Genomic DNA, 16,793 nt, shown 5'->3' on the forward strand with positions numbered 1-16,793 from the left:
CAGTGTCTGTGTCTGCTCTGCAGCAGCGGAGCGGACATAGACCTGTCACCCGCATGCTTAGCGGGGATCAGTGGAGAGATCCCCCGCTGAGCAGGCGGAACCGCTGATGGGTCCGCCTCGTCTGAAAGGGGCCTAAGGGTTTACAACCACTTTAATGACATGTATCATCCTCAATAATTTCAATGACTACTTTAGAAATGGCTAATTACACCTCAGAAATTTCCCCTGCGCTGTGTTAGTGGTGCTGTGCTTCCCCCTAACTTCCGGTCGGGGACCTTTTGCTGATGTCTGGCAGCAGGACTACATTTACCATAAGCACTTGTGTGCGCATTGCTAATGTGCATGCCTGATATAGTATACAGTCAGCGGAGGGGCGTGTAATGCAGGTTCTCTCCAGGTCTAGTCCCTCTGTGCTGTCTGTGCACGTAAATGCAGAGAATGCCAGGATATGTCTGCTTAGTCATTGGTGGGGATAGCGTGCATGCAGAAAGAATTTTTGTAAACTTTAATCCTGATTTTGTTAATCTGATACGTAATACTAATTCCTGAAAGCTAAGTGGGACGGTCTTCCTGCTATAATAACATGATCATTCCCAGTGTTGAAATACTGCTACTAACGATCCTTCGGCCATGCACATGAGCAGAAATGACATTGCTAAGGGAGTTCAAAACACAAAAAATGTACCGAATACCTTCACTGTTCCCATGGTCACCATGAATAAAAAGAAGCTAATTTATTTTTTTTTTTGCAGTTTTTACAAAACGACAGCTAGAGAGAGGAGGTGAGTGTTGCAGCAGGAGCTACTTTTTTTTATTTTCAGTGGTGCTGGCCGTTGGGTTGAGTCTAAAGTTATTTACATTCCACACATGGCTTGATCTCCCATTAGGTGCAGTATGCTTTTCCCTGTGTAGTTAATAGCCACATGTTTTTACTTATTACTAAAAATACAATCATGTAATGTAAGGCTATATAATCCTTGAAACAATAATCTAAACCAGGTTAGGGACAGTAATACAAGAAAACGGGGTGATCCTACTACAGGGGTGTTGCTTTGGGCACCACAGGTTGTGTGCTCGCATGCTCCTTTGTTGGAAATCCACTCCCATATGGACATATGTAGTGGTAATCGATGATTTGACTCCATTCTATGTTGTATGGTGATTAAATAAACACTTAGTTACCAGATGATCATAACTTTATTGCAGATGCATTGTTTGGGTATGGGGTGGATGATAGAGTACTGACAGATGTAGAATTTGTGAGACAGTAGAATATCTCATTACCATGACTACATTCTTGTGGATAAAAGATGGCCATAATAAAACCTACAGGCATTATTAGGATACCGAGTAGAAAGATTAGGCAAGGCACAAAGTTACTGGGATGATACCAGTGATCCGTAGACAACTTTAAATAGCAGGCAGTTGGGATGATGAAGACAAGAGGTGTCGCGCTGAGAACTCCCTAGGAAAAATATGTAAAGGTCAGATCAGCCAAAGCTAATATCTCTTTATTCATGTAGATGCTGGAGAACTAAATTAGTTATTTTATCAGCAGTGGTGGAATATCTCTCCTAGTTGGGGCCATAGATATACACTATATTGCCAAAAGTATTGGGACATCCCTGCAAATCATTGGATTCAGGTGTTCCAATCACCTCCATGGCCACAGGTGTATAAAATCAAGACTGCTTCTACAAACATTTGTGAAAGAATGGATTGTTCTCAGGAGCTCAGTGAATTCAAGCATGGTACCGTGATAGGTTGCCACCTGTGCAATAAGTCCATCCGTGAAATTTCCTTGCTACTAAATATTCCACGGTCAACTGTTAGTGGTATTATAACAAAGTGGAAGCAACTGGGAACAACAGCAACTCAGCCATGAAGTGATAGGACACGTAAAATGACAGAGTGGGGTCAATGCATGCTGAAGTGTACAGTGCACAGAAGACGCCAAGGGGTTTATTTACTAAAGCTGGAGAGTCCAAAATCAGACTCCCTTCTGCATAGAAACCAATCAGCTTCCAGGTTTCATTGCCAAAGCTTCATTGAACAAGCTGAGGTTAGAAGCTGATTGGTTTCTATGCAGAAGGGAGTCTGATTTTGGACTCTCCAGCTTTAGTAAATAAACCCCCAACTGTCTGCAGAGTCAATAGCTAAAGACCTCCAAACTTCATGTGGCCTTGCAAAGCATCAGTAGGTTAATTGGATCCTGTCTAAATTGGCCCTAGTATGTGTATGTATGAATGTAAGTTAAGGACCTTAGATTGTACACCCCTTGAGGGTTAGGGACTGATGTGAATGTACAATATATATATGTGTAAAGCGCTGCTTAAATGGACGGCGCTATATAAGTACCTGAAATAAATAAATAAAGATGCAGTAGTGTAAAATACGGAGCCACTGGACTCTAGAGCAGTGAGGCGTGTTCTCTGGAGTGACGAATCATGCTTCTCTGTCTGGCAATCTGATGGATGTATCTGGGTTTGGTGGTTGCCAGGTGGTTGCCTGACTGCATTGTGCCAAGTGCAAAGTTTGGTGGAGTGGGATTATAGTGTGGGGTTGTTTTTTAGGGGTTGAGATGGCCCCTTAGTTCCAGAAAAGGGAACTCATAAGGTGTCAGCATTCCAAGACATTTTGGACAATTTCATGCTCCCAACTTTGTGGGAACAGTTTGGGGATGGACCCTTCCTGTTCCAACATGACTGCACACCAGTGCACAAAGCAAAGTCCATAAAGACATGGATGAGAAAGATTTGGGCAGAGGAACATGACTGGCCTGAACAACTGACTGCAACTGACTCACTGCAAGCTGGGCCTTCTCGTCCAATATCAGTGCCTGACCTCACAAATGTGCTTCTGGAAGAATGGTCAAACATTCCCATAGACACATTCCTAAACTTTGTGGACAGCCTTCCCAAATTTGATGATGTTGTTATAGCTGCATAGGGTGGGCCAATTCAATGTTGAACCCTACGGACACTGGAATGACAGTAAAGTACATGTGTGTTAAGGCAGGCATCCCAATACTTTTGGCAATAAAGTGTATGTAAAGACCTGGGACTGGATTGAACCTTTCCCTACTTTTTTTGAAACTATCTTTCAACACTCTTTAGTCAGTGTGTCACAATCCAATAAAAGTTTTTAGTGTCTTTATTTTGTCTTCACTCATAAAAAGGCCCAGATGGTCCCTCCTGCCTCCATACATTCCTATTGGTCCATCACTATGATGGGCTGCCTTACTACCCAATAGGAATATGTGGGAAGTTAAAGGTAGCATCTCCAGTTTGGGAATATTATACACAGATCTTAATTGCAGTGCTGTCTGTTACTTTAAACAAATTGCTAGAAGGTTTCAGTAAGCTCCAACACTACATGAAGCTTGTTGAAAGCCATCTGAAGCCTGCAAGCAGTTTATTTAAAGTGAAAGTAAGCATTCCCCATAAAGAATAAGACCCTTTTCACACGGGCAGACTCTGCCAGTGGATCCGCCTGCTCAGTGGGGACCTGTCCACTGAAGTCTGCTGAGCAGGCCCGCTCTCCTCTATGGGTGGTCAGATGTAAAAGGACTGCCTGTCTGTTTACATCCAACTGTCATCTTATCTGATCCACTATATGGATAGGGAACAGATCCCCCATCCTTGTGTTTTTAGCGGATCGGATGCAGACAGATGTAAACGGACACATGTCTGTTTACATCCATCTCTCCATGGAGGACAATGGATGGTCCGATCAGACCCACCTGAAAAACAGACAGCAGTCCTGATCAGTCCACCGGTGTGAAAGGGGCCATAATTATGTATTTATTTATTTAACTCCCCGGGGACAAAGTGCTACACTAATAGATGGTCCCTTTGTCCCTTAAATACACTTCTATATGTGGGCTGTGGCTCTATCCCCTTTTTAAGTCCAAGTTATGGGTGTTCTAGGGGGGGAAGGTATAGACAGAACAGAGCCTTGCCCCCTCTCTAAGCTGAGAGATTTGTCACTCTTATGATTGAACAATCAGCGCTGCTTGTTAACCAATACTAGTAAAAAACTTCTGCATAGAAACCAATCAGCTTCCAGGTTTTATTGCCAAAGCTTCATTGAACAAGCTGAGGTTAGAAGCTGATTGGTTTCTATGCAGATGTATGCCTGATATTGCACTCTCCAGTTTTAGTAAATAGACCCCACAGTGATGCAGGGTATATGATCATTTTTAAACAGCACTGCTGGGCTCCAGAGAGACCTCTGCTGCCAGAGACCAGAGCTGTCAATCACAAATCTGTCTCCTGTCTAGTGGCGTTGTCACATGGAGGAGGGGACCTGTCCAATTACGCTGCATGGAGACAAGTGGAAGGATTTGAAAATGACCAACTGCTATAAAAAAGTACATATTTTCTAAATGTATTAGATCTTCTTTAAGATGTATGTATACAGTTCTCAAACTGGTTAATTTAACATGCTTGGAACAAACACAGATCTATACTCAGACAAACAAAGTTAACAAATGAAAAAAAAAAAGCTACAAAGTACAAAAACATACATAGATTTAAAAAGGTGTGTGTGTCTGAACGATCAATGTCTGACTTAATAAAACAATCAAATTGGACATCGACTGAGCAAAGACTAAAACGGCATGGCCAAGACCAGCGTTTCCCTCAGATCAACTTGGTACAATTGATTTCTATACGGAATTGAATTGAAACTCTGGCACATGTATATGGATCATCGGTTGAATTATGTTTCCAACATGATTGATTTTTAGTTCGATATATACTGTTGATCAGTTTAGAGTGATCTTTTTATAGCACCACTGTGTGGGTCCACTATTGGAGGGAATCTCTCATTGGTTTTGGAGAGAATTCTTCCTATTATGTCTCTGGCACAGAAAGTTACAAATAGTTAAATTACAACAAAAACGCTGACAGTGTAAACTGTAACATACGATTTTTTCCCCAAACATGCACTTTAAACATAATCTAGACTTGAACTACATATGGCTACACTCCCAGCATCTGAATATACACATGTCAATGGCTATGCTAATTGAAAGCATTACTATTATAAATTCTAATTAATAGGCTACTTACATTAAGCTCCAATACCATTCCAAGGCAGTCAGAGAGTAAAGATATAACAGTGGTTAGAGACACAACCAACAGGGTCACTGTGAAATGAAGGACAGTGGAGAGATTTCCTCCAAAGAAGACATTTGAAATCACCTGCAGAGAACACAAATACCTATTGTAGGAATGGTCCCTTTCATATTTCATCCCACTGCAGCACTGGGAAGAGCTGGAACAGCAGCGCCATCTACTGTGTAATAAGTGAAGTATTGCATTACAGGTAACCCACCAACAGACAGGTATGAATACGACCTGTATGGCTTTAAAGCCTAACTCCCGGATTCATTTCACTTTAATTAGTTTGTTTAAGCCAAGCTGACCCAAACAAACGAATTCCATTACTAATACATGCACCGCTTTCAGCGCTGTATATATTGTATGTTGCATCAGCTACATACAGTATACAGTGCTGTGTGCTGGCAGCAGTACAGGAATGTCCTGTTCTGTTCCTAGAGAAAAACTGAGTTGCGCTCAGTGCTGTTCAGTCATTCACAGAAAGTTTTGTATGTTTATGAATGAATACAAGGCTTTCCCTGATTGGCTGAGCTGCGCTCAGCCTGACTCAACTTTGTTCTGGGAATGGGACGGGAAGTCCCTGTACTGCTGCCGCAGAACACAGCGCTGTATTTTGTATGTAGCTTATACTACATACACGTTACACAGCGCTGACAGCAGTCGCATGTGTTAGTAATGGACATAGTGGGGTTGATTTACTAAAGCTGGTTCACTCACAATCTTGTGCACTTCTGCATAGAAACCATCAGCTTACAGGTTTTATTGCTAAAGCCAAACTCAACAAGCTGAGCTTAGAAGCAGATTGGCTACCATGCACGAGATTCTAAGTGAACCAGCTTTAGTAAACAAACCCAAGTATGTTTCGGTCAGCTTGGTCCAGACAAACTACTTAAAGTGAACTGAAACCTTTAATTTAGAATCTAATGATCAGAGCCAGTTGGTGTATTAATAATATGTTGTATGTATGTGTTTTGTATATTCGGCCATGTACGTGTTTATGTCTTAGATCTGCAAACTTACCTCTCTGGCCACAAAACACTCCATAGGGTACGTCAGTATTATAGTTATTGCATAGCAAAATCTTCCAACGGTGGCCAGGTTGTCATCCTTACAGTAATTCTCAAACAGGTCCCCTATAATGGTAAAATAAAAATATCAAAACAAAGTTTGCTTTCATGCTATCATACCATTAAATCTGATATTAAAAAGTTACATACTGTAGATACATTTCATTAGGGCCAATTTACACACACAAGTTAAATATTTGGCTGTGTTTGCCCTCATCTTGCACAATATTTAACTGACGTATGGAAACTAGATTACAGATATGGGGTGTGCAGATTAAGCTCTCTCTAGGCAAAACTTTTTTTTTTTAGTAGAATGAAAAAGGATTAGACTCTAGTAAAGTTTGTATAGCTCTATGTGAAATTTTAGAGTTGCCCCCATATAAGAAGTGTAAGATTTCCTCTAACTTCCAGTTGTGTCTCTAGGGCAGGAAGTGAGGGGAAATTTCCCCAATGTTATACAGCAGGAAAAAATAAACTGGTAGGGTTTTAACCCTTTCAATAAAAAAAAAAATGTTTTGACCATACAGACTTTTTATTGTTTCAGGTTAAAACGTTTCCTAGCAATGCACCACATGAGAATGATGAAGTTTGGTGGCATCTTTCAAATGCAGTAGGGAGAAATCATTGGAAGCAATTTTAACTTTATCCATGTTCTAAATGCAAGAAATAATTATCAAGCAAACTAGTGACACATTTAGATGCAAATCAGGCTGCCTGTGACAGTTTTTATGTATATTTGTGACCCTTGTATCTATAAGCTTGGGAAGTCAACTGATACAGATTTGCGCACGTCTGCAATAGGTTTACTACTGAAGACGAGACAGATTTTCAATTAAAACAGTTGCAGAAGTGGTCAGGGGCAGGTTATTTCTGGTGCAGTGCTACCTTAGAGCAGCAGAGGGCAGAATTTATGGATAAAGCTGCCTCCTTATTTCTCCTGCATACCCTTGCTATGAGACAAAATTGATAAATTCCCCACAGTGATTGTTCACAGGGACAAGAAATAAGGAAAAATCTCCCCAGTGGAGTCACAGGCAGAAATAATAAACCCAACAGAATCTTAACTCTTCTTTACGCTATCTAAAAAAAATTGGGTCAGATTTAGGCTTTAAATGAATAGTAAAGAAGAAAAACTTCTAAGATACATTTTACAGCAAAAGCCCACAATAATACATACATGTGGCAAGTTTAATTGATCCAAATCAATTGAAAACATTTTAAAGTCAACAAATAAATACCATGTTATTAAACTTAAAATCTTGTATAAACTTTAACATGTTCAAGTGATTTTAAAAAGGCACTTTTATTATTTTAAATCTGCAGCTTTGATCAAAATAATACTTAGTGATCTTGGCATTGTATTTTTATAGGGTAACAAAATTCTGTTGCTCTCATGGCTTCTGATGGTGACTTCAAGTTGTTTCCAAACACATTACTTAGGTATATACAGTATATTGCCAAAAGTATTGGTACGCCTGCCTTTACACACACAGGAACTTTATTGGCAACGCAGTTTTAGTCCACAGGGTTCAACATTGAGTTGGCCCACCCTTTGCAACTATAACAGCTTCAACTCTTCTGGGAAGGCCGTCCACAAGGTTTAGGAGTGTGTCTATGGGAATGTTTGACCATTCTTGCAGAAGCACATTTGTGAGGTCAGGCACTGGTGTCCAACGAGAAGGCCTGGCTCGCAGTTTACGCTCTAATTCATCCCAAAGGTGTTCTTTCGGGTTGAGGTCAGGACTCTGTGCAGGCAAGTCAAGTTTCTCTACCCCAAACTTGCTCATCCATGTCTTTATGGACCTTGCTTTTTTTTTTAGCTGGTGTGCAGTCATGTTGGAACAGGAAGGGGTCATCCCCAATGTGTTCCTACAATTTTAGGAGCATGGAACTCTCCAAACTGTCTTGGTATGCTGACACCTTAAGAGTTCCCTTCAATGAAACTAAGGTGCCAAGCCCAACCCCTGAAAAGAAACTCTGCACCATAATACCTCCTCCACCAAACTTTACACTTGGCACAATGCAGTCAGGCAGGTACCGTTCTCCTGGCAACCACCAAACCCAGACACATCCATTGGATTGCCAGACAGAGAAGCGTAATTCGTCATTCCAGAGAAAAATGACCCCACTGCTCTAGAGTCCAGTGGCAGCGTGCTTTACACCACTGCATCCGACACTTTGCATTGCACTTGGTGATGTAAGGCTTGGATGCAGCTGCTCGGCCATGGAAACCCATTCCATGAAGCTGTCTATGCACTGCTGTTGTGCTAAGCTGAAGGTCACACAAAGTTTGGAGGTCTTTAGCTATTGACACCTAAATCCAATGATTTGGAGTGCTGGCCCAATACTTTTGGCAATATAATGTATATATATATAAATATATATTATTTAAAGCTAGTCAGCAAAATGAATAAATGCCTATTCTGTTTCTTCTGCTCAGGTTTAAAAAATAAGACTTATAGTGGTAAATGTGGTCCCTAACTCTCAACTATCTGAGTTTCCCAACTACGAGAACATACTGTATACAACAATGTACAAACAGAGAGCAATGTTTGCAAGCTTATGTAACTGATTTGGAGGGTTTGGAAACCAGCATCCTGATTCTTGTAAAACAAAAAGCTTCAGGGCTGTATTCCTTACCATTTTTAGTATTAAAATAGACCTCAGGAAGATTAAGACTGGTTCTGGACCTGAAGTTTGAGAACTTCTTCATCAGAAGTTCCCCATATGACATCTCAATAGGCTATCATATCTGTGGTGAAAAAGAGAGACTGGACTGCATCAGTAGACCTGGCAGATTATGGAGTTGATCAATCGGCTTCAGCAGCCAACACGCATCTTCCTCTATACATCCCTCATTTTCATGATCCCCAGTGAGGCAGGATGCCTTGGTGAGGAGGTGGAGATTCTATTTGGTCTACATTTTTCCACCAATTCTGCTGCTCTTAAGAGTTGTCCTCAAGATCCAGCAGGAAGGAGTGAAGTCCATTGCAATTTTCCCATTTTTAACCCAGACGTCTGTGGTTCTTATTGCTATGGCAAATGAAGTTGGAGCCACCCAGTCTGTTGTCAGAAGTCTTATCACCATCCAAACATCCAGTGGTTTAAATTGATGGTATGGCGGTTAAAAGGGGACAGCTGCAGCAACTAAGCATTTCTGAAAAGGTCATAGAGACTATTAAAATCAAAAAAATCCACAACAAATTCCACCTATCAGAGTTTGGAGACCTTATCTTTAATTTCCTAGAGACAGGAACTGGATACCTTTTTTTCCTTCAGTTTCTCAGATCCTGGAGTTTTTGCACAGTGGTCTGGACATACATCTTGACTATAAAGCTATTAAAGTTCAGGTTTCCACTTTTTTCTGCCCTGATGGGGAAACAATGGTCTTCTAATCCCATGGATGGTTGTTTTTTTGAAGGTTGTGATGAAGATTTGTCCTCTATTGAGAACTTTTTTTTTTGGATTGGGATCTCTCTTTAGTTCTGTGGGTCTTGCTATATTTTCCTTTTGATACTGTTGAATCATGTTCCTTGTTTCTTAAGTTCCTTGTTGCTATTGCCAGGCATGCATCCGAATTTTGGAACTGTTCATCCAACCTAGTCCTCAAGCCTGTTTCTTCATTCCTGCTAAATGTTCCCACTTACCTTCATCTGAATTGAGAATCTCTTTTAACAGCTTTTAAGCTAGGGAAATCTGAAACATGAATAGGATAAGCAGGATCTGAAGTCCTTAACAGGCTATTGGGATAGGACATGAGACTTTTGGAAGGTGGGCTCTTTGTTTATTCGTATTAGTCCTTGGGTTTGGCTTCTCCAAAGGGGACAAAATTCATTCGAGTGGCAACATCTTGGACTACTTACGTGGAGGTTTTAGTGGATGTGGTCTGCAAGGTGGCTAGTTGGAATTCACTTACTGTAATTCCAATTATGCAAAACTACAGCTTTTGCTGTTTGTATGGGCTCTTCTCATTTCTTATATATAAATACATTATTTTACATGCAGCCGTTTTTTGGTCTCTAGAGTCCTTCTTTCTGTCATGTTTTCCTCCCTAGGGGGGGTTGTTTGTTACATCACACAGTAGGCTGACATTAGGAGGTCCGGGAGCAGGGAAAGGTGTTGTACTTATCGTCATTTTTGTTTTGTGGATCCTCTTCATTTCAGCCTAGGATTTCCACCCTGGTTCCTGTTGCAAGGCAACTGATGAGAACACTGACAGAGGGTAAAGACAAGATTTTAAAGGGCCAGTTAGGGGTGTTCTAATGGGGTCAAAAGTGCGGTATTGACCCTCAGCATACTGACATGAAGAGGATTTAAAAAAGGAAAGTTACATGTGTTATATGTAAGTAAGTATAAGACAAGAAACTTCCCTACTACATATTAAAAAAAAAAATTATATATATATATATATAGATATATAAATATATATATGTGTGTATATTGATAAATATTTAAAATAGTTACGTGTATCCTGGGATATTTGCATGGGACACAAAGACAGTCAGCAAACAAACAGTATGACCTTGTCTATGTAAATAATGAGCAGTGTTTAATCTGAATGTCACCATAGCTACCCGCACATTCACACAAGGCTTGCTGTTATTTAGAACTTAGTTATAGTAACTTACTAATCAACCTTTCCCTGTTGTATAGAGAAATTTGTGCTTTAGGAAAATATTTTCCTTTCAAGCTTTAGCTCCTGAAAATGCACCTGTTATACAGTACATGCCTGATTGGTGAACACTGCACAATGGAGAATTGATAGAGAACAAGCAATAGGTGGGGCTATATACTATGTGGGCTCTCCATTCTTTCCCATCCTATCCAACCTAATAGAAACCTGTACTAAAATAAATCCGGAGCCTACAATTTCTGCCCTCTTCTGTCTAATTTTTCATTGGTATTTATTTATTTTTTTGGCCCTGTATACCCATTGGACAGTTTTGAGAGATATTTCTTGACGTTGAAGATTATCCACTTGCCCTCCAGACAATTTACCCCCCTTCATGATTAGGCCATTTTTTGCTATATGGCGCTGCGCTACTTTAACATACAATTGTGCGGTCATGCAACACTGTACACAAATGAAATGTATATTCACACAAGTACAGCTTTCTTTTGGTGGTATTTGATCATCACTCTTTCTTTTTTTATTTTTTGAGCTATAAATGAAAAAAGTCTGGGAAATAAAAAAAAAAAAAAACAATATTGTTTACTTTTTGATATAAAACATATCCAATAAAAAAAAGAATTTCTTCATACATTCAAGTCAAAATGTATTCTGCTGCAAGTCTTTGGTTAAAAAAAACCCCAATAAGTGTGTATTAATTGGTTTGTGTGAAGCTTAGAGCATCTACAAATGTCAGTATATACTGTATACTGGAATTTTTATTTATTTTTTTATATTAGTAATGGCCGTGATCTGCAACTTATAGCAGGACTGCGATATTACGGTGGACATTCTGATACTAACTGGCACTGGGTGGGAACTGACTAACTGCCACTGACATCTCCAGTGACACTATACGGTGACCAGTGCTAAAAAAAAGCACTGACACTGTAATAATGACACTGGGCAGGAAGGGGCTAACATCTGAGGTGATCAAAGGGTTAACTGTGTGTTAGGGAGTGATTACACTGTATACTGTGTACTGTTTTACTAGGGGACGTGCTGGCTTTTATCTCCCTGCTTTACAGAGATAAAAGCCAGCACGTCCTCGCTGACAGGAGACAGATCTGTGTTGTTTACACTCACAGATGTCTCTCCTGTCAGCTGTTCTGCCGATCACCAAGTCCTCGTCACGAATGCTGGCAGGGACACCTTGCACACGCCCCCTACCCAGAAATGCAAAATAATGTATATATTTGTGATTTTGTGCAGAGCAGCCACTCTGTAGCAGTAAAACTGCTATGGGTGGTAAGCAAGTGGTTATTTTAACCCTCTTATGGATGGGTTTTTCCCCTCTTTTTTAGTTCAACTTACTTAGAGACATGTGTGTTTTTGATAAATTTTGCCGAATTCAAGTACAGTTCAGTGCAGAATATAATGCTGTGGGTGTAGCACAGTATAACCATGGTTTTTGTGCAGGTTACCTGCACTTTCCCATGGACTTCTATTAGATTGGGTTTTATTGGTGCATTTTCAGAAAGAGCTCCAAAAGCCCTGCATGCTGCATCTTTGGTGTGTGTTCAGAAAATGCACCAAAAATGCCAGATCTAACAGACTATGGGAAAGCGCAGGTAACTGGACGAAAACTATGGGTACATTGCGCTACATCCGTGCTGCAGTGTGGAAGGGGCTTTAAACATTTCTGCGGATCCTTCCCACAAAATAAAGATATCAACTATAAAATGGACCTTTATAATAGGCGTATCTATAAAACAGAGAGTCTGACATTCACCAAACATTCCCTGCAAAGGAATCTTACTAGCATGTGTGTTTTACACATACAATGATTCACTACCAGTGAGGGTTTAGGTAAAATCACACTCACTGATTTTTATATATATATACACTGTATATATATATATATATATATATATATATATATATTTATTTTACTACCAATATGAAGAAGAAATGTCATCTAGTAAACTAATAATATTTGTACATTACCTTGTGTGAGTCCTGTGAAAGATATATATCCAAAGACTGAATACTGAACGCTGATTATCAGTGACATTATCATTGATACATGTGTAATACGGGACCAGCTGCTCACTGTTGCTTTTTCTAAAGATCCATAAATAAGAAAACAGGCATGGTGGCACATAAACACTGAAATAAAGAGAAACATGTATATTGAGAAAGTACAATTTGATAGGTGAAGATAAAAACATTTAATATTAAGGGCTGGTTCACACCACTTGCAGTGTGGAAAATGTGCTTCCTGCTCCATAAGAACACACTGCCTCCTGCAAATACACCTAGGTGGCATTAATTCTTAATGACACTCCTCTGCATTTTGCGTTCGCAGCCACCAAACCTCATTGTACCGTAGCAACATGAGGTTTGTTGTGGCACGATTTTAAAAGTGGCACCTGTTGTACTTTTTGTGCATTCCTATATGTTTGGCAGCCTATTGAAATTAAAGGGCTGCCGAATATGCGCCTCGCAGAAATGTGCATAAGTGCATAAGCTCGGATGCACCTTTTATGGTATGAACTGGCCCTACATAGAGTTTGGAGGCCACCTTTTACTCTACTCCCCAATCTATCATTTATTACATGATACAAATACAAATTTTAATCTCCAAAAAACAATGATTTATACATACACACACATTTTTATGTTCAAGTCAAACCAGGACTTTTATTTTACATGTATAAAAAGTTATGCTAGCATGGTGGTACTACACGCAGTAGTAAGTGGCAAGTGTGTCCTATTATTGATAGGTGTTGCACATGTCGCGGGCCAGTCCCAAGACTGTTAAGCAAGATGGCAGACTACAGTGTTAGTGTGACATTATCAGTGGCATAAACTGGTTATAATAAACCTGCATATGCTACTGTTATTGTCCTTCTACCATGAGCTACATGCAGGCTACTGACATACAATCAATGGGGTTGATTTACTAAAGGCAAATAGACTGTGCACTTTGCAAATGCAGCTGCTCAAGAGCTTAGTAAATGAGGTAAAGCTTCACTTTGCAAAAAATAGACAATCACATGCAAGGAAAATAAAAACAAAGCATTTTTGCTTGCATATGAATAGATGATGGAAGTCAGTAGAGCTTCTGCTGAGTTTCTAAACTCTGGAGCAACTGCACTTTGCAAAGCGAACAGTCTATTTGCATTTAGTAAATCAACTCCAGTGTGTCTATCTATCTACCTATCTATCTATCTATCTATCTATCTATCTATCTATCTATCTATCTATCTATCTATCATTTCATTCTCACCTGTACATGGGACAACAAGTTTTACATTTCTGCTATGATCCTGTACAGTATATTTGGCAAAAGCTTTGTTATTACATTACAATGTAATACATATATTATTTTATAGGATAAACAAGGACTTTTATTGTAATGTCTTTTTGCTAAATTGATTTTATTTTTTGCAATCCATAGAAAAAAAAAAGTAGCAAAATGTAAAAACATGCACTTTATTTCTACTTTGATTAGTGTTAAAAAATATTGCTGCTGTAAACAAAAAGTCAAAATGTTATTTTCCTATAATTTGTCCTAGAAAATAAGTTATGATTCTAGTAAAAAAGCATTGTAACATTATTTATATATGGAATAAAGGCCTTTTTTTGCCAATTGTGTGTGGTTTTTAATGCATCTCAATGTTTAGGAGGAGAAGGGAAAGGAAGGGTTTATTAGGGGTCATTAGGGTAAACTAAAGGTTCTAGAATACATAGGGGTTAATCATATGGGTTAGGGATAAACTTGTACTTGCTGCAGTAAATTCACAAGAGATGACCCACACCAGGACAGTACACAGTAACTGGTGGTTTTATAAAGGGTTGAAGATTTACGAGTATAAACAAACTCTTCTATAGTATTAATCATTTTTAAGGCCTTTATACTATCATTTGGCTTGGTAATGGTCATGGCATTTGGATAGAATTCTTGTAAGGGATATTGTCATTGGAGCCTGTAAGCCCTGGTTCACACTGAATGTGACATTGAAATTGTGCTACTTCACTTGAAGTAGCACGATTTCAAAGCCACAGACCAATGCGATTTCAGGTGTGACTTGCCTAACATTTTGCCTAACTTTATGTACAGATGTCTAAGCAAGTCGCTCCTGAAATTGCAGAAAATAGTTCAGGAACTACTTTCAACATTGGTGCAACTCCAGCAAAGTCAGAGTCACTCTAATTTGAACGGCTCCATTGATGACAACAGGGTGCAACTTGTCATACGATTTGGAACTTTCAAATCACAAGACAAGTCGAACCAGGGATTAGAGATATAAGGGTAGATCATTATTTAATTTGCTACTATGAAAACACACACAAAGTTTGGGTGGAGTTAACTTATAAAGAGAGATTCTTACCAAAAGACATGACACCAACTGCTTGTACCGCATTCCACTTTGCAAACACCCATGCATCTTCAGTGTGTGGTCTAGAGTGTAATGAACAAAACAGTTAAAGGAGAAGTTTGAGGTTATAAAAAAAAGAAACACACATGCTCACCTCACTGCTGCAACATTGCTGTGATGATGCTGCAGCTGTCCCCTGTTGGCTCTAAGAACTGAGTGACCACATGATCGCTGAACGCTCAGTTCTCTTCCAGCCTGAGCAGAGAGAGGTGACTGTCAGTCACTGTTCTCCACTCTGCCCCTCCAGTGCTCACTGGGGCATTGGAGCTGGCTGAAGAGGGAGTAGGAGCTGCTGGCTCAGGCTCTCAGTGTCATGCTGACAACCAAAGCCAACAAGCCGGCTGCTGGTGTCGTGGGAACACACGACACTGGCAGTCACCTTATTGACTTTTTAGGTCCCAGGGCTCATGAGTGCAGCGGGCCACGTCTACCTGTTGCCAGCGACATGTGTTGTCATGACACCATCAACCGGCTTGCCAAAGATTTTCAGGTCCCAGTGCACTGCACACAGTAGGACACACCAGTGGAAGGGGACAATACACCTCCTCTGTCTCCTAGCAACATATACACATCACATTCTGGGGACCTGCTTGCCCCTTTGTTTACATTCTGCGGAGCCGGTGTGCACTCTCCCCTTAGCATACCTTGAGGAAGTTTCATAGTTAATGTGTGACCGTATTGTATACTCCCCCTGCGATGCATATCGTACTCATTTGATTGCTGTTTATTTATTACACAGATGAAGGCGTTTGACTGTGATGTCATTTTTCAAAAGTTCACGTATATGGTGGGAATGTGACATTATGATGTTAAGGTGTGGGGCTTGGCTCATATTCTGCTCACTGATTGGTGGTTGGTTCTATAAAAAGTTTGATGAAGGGGTCCTGAGAGCCCTAGGCAAGACTAGCTACTTGTGCCCCCCCCCCCCCAAGAAAAAAAATAAACAGTAGAAAATAAAATATTAAATCAGCAAAACATGAAACTGCTAATTTTTTTTTTTGCAAAAATAAGCGCCATAAGATGCCATCAGCACCAATATTAAAGACAAAATCATTGTCACGGGTGGACTGTATGTGTGTCTGGCAGTGGCAGGGTGACAGTTGCAGTGAGTGGAGGATGATGGATCCACACTCTGACAGATCCCAGGCTGGAATTCCCCAGGCAATGGGGGGAGATAAACGCTGTGACTGCAAGCAGCTGAACTAAGCGATCCCACACAGTGACAGATCCGACACAACACACCAACACTGACACAGATCAGCAGGCCCAGCAGGCACTGGAAGAGCAGTCTGTGGGATCGTGATGATGTCATCACTCACTGACACATTGCACATGTGATGGATGGCTGGCCGGCTGGGTCACACTCACACAGACACAAGACATCAGAGTCAGACATTACCTTTCTCCACAGCCGCAGCTCCGCCTCCACTGATGAATGGGAAGAGAAGGGCTGGAACTCCAAAGTGATCAGCACCTACCAGCCAGCTTGCAGTAAGGGACTGAGTCTGAGAGTAACACTGGAAGGAGTGGCAGCTCAGCTGCTACA

General features: G+C 40.4%; 1 protein-coding gene across 1 annotated transcript in view; it reads right to left on the minus strand.

Moving 5' to 3' along the window:
* Window positions 1-1,178: 1,178 nt before the first annotated feature.
* The window catches only part of SLC38A11 (solute carrier family 38 member 11), a 73,647-nt gene continuing 58,032 nt past the window's right edge, over window positions 1,179-16,793 (minus strand). Inside the window, exons 8-12 of the mRNA XM_089660625.1 lie at window positions 15,200-15,270; window positions 12,810-12,971; window positions 6,147-6,259; window positions 5,076-5,207; window positions 1,179-1,465 (exon numbers count right to left, since the gene is read on the minus strand). Coding sequence (XP_089516751.1) covers window positions 1,190-1,465; window positions 5,076-5,207; window positions 6,147-6,259; window positions 12,810-12,971; window positions 15,200-15,270 — 754 coding nt within the window. The 3' untranslated portion in view covers window positions 1,179-1,189. The remainder of the gene's footprint in view (window positions 1,466-5,075; window positions 5,208-6,146; window positions 6,260-12,809; window positions 12,972-15,199; window positions 15,271-16,793) is intronic.

The sequence above is a fragment of the Staurois parvus genome, unplaced genomic scaffold, assembly GCF_062004578.1.
Source record: "Staurois parvus isolate SC_StPar_1 unplaced genomic scaffold, SC_StPar_1.0 ptg000031l, whole genome shotgun sequence".
NCBI classification, from domain to species: domain Eukaryota; kingdom Metazoa; phylum Chordata; class Amphibia; order Anura; family Ranidae; genus Staurois; species Staurois parvus.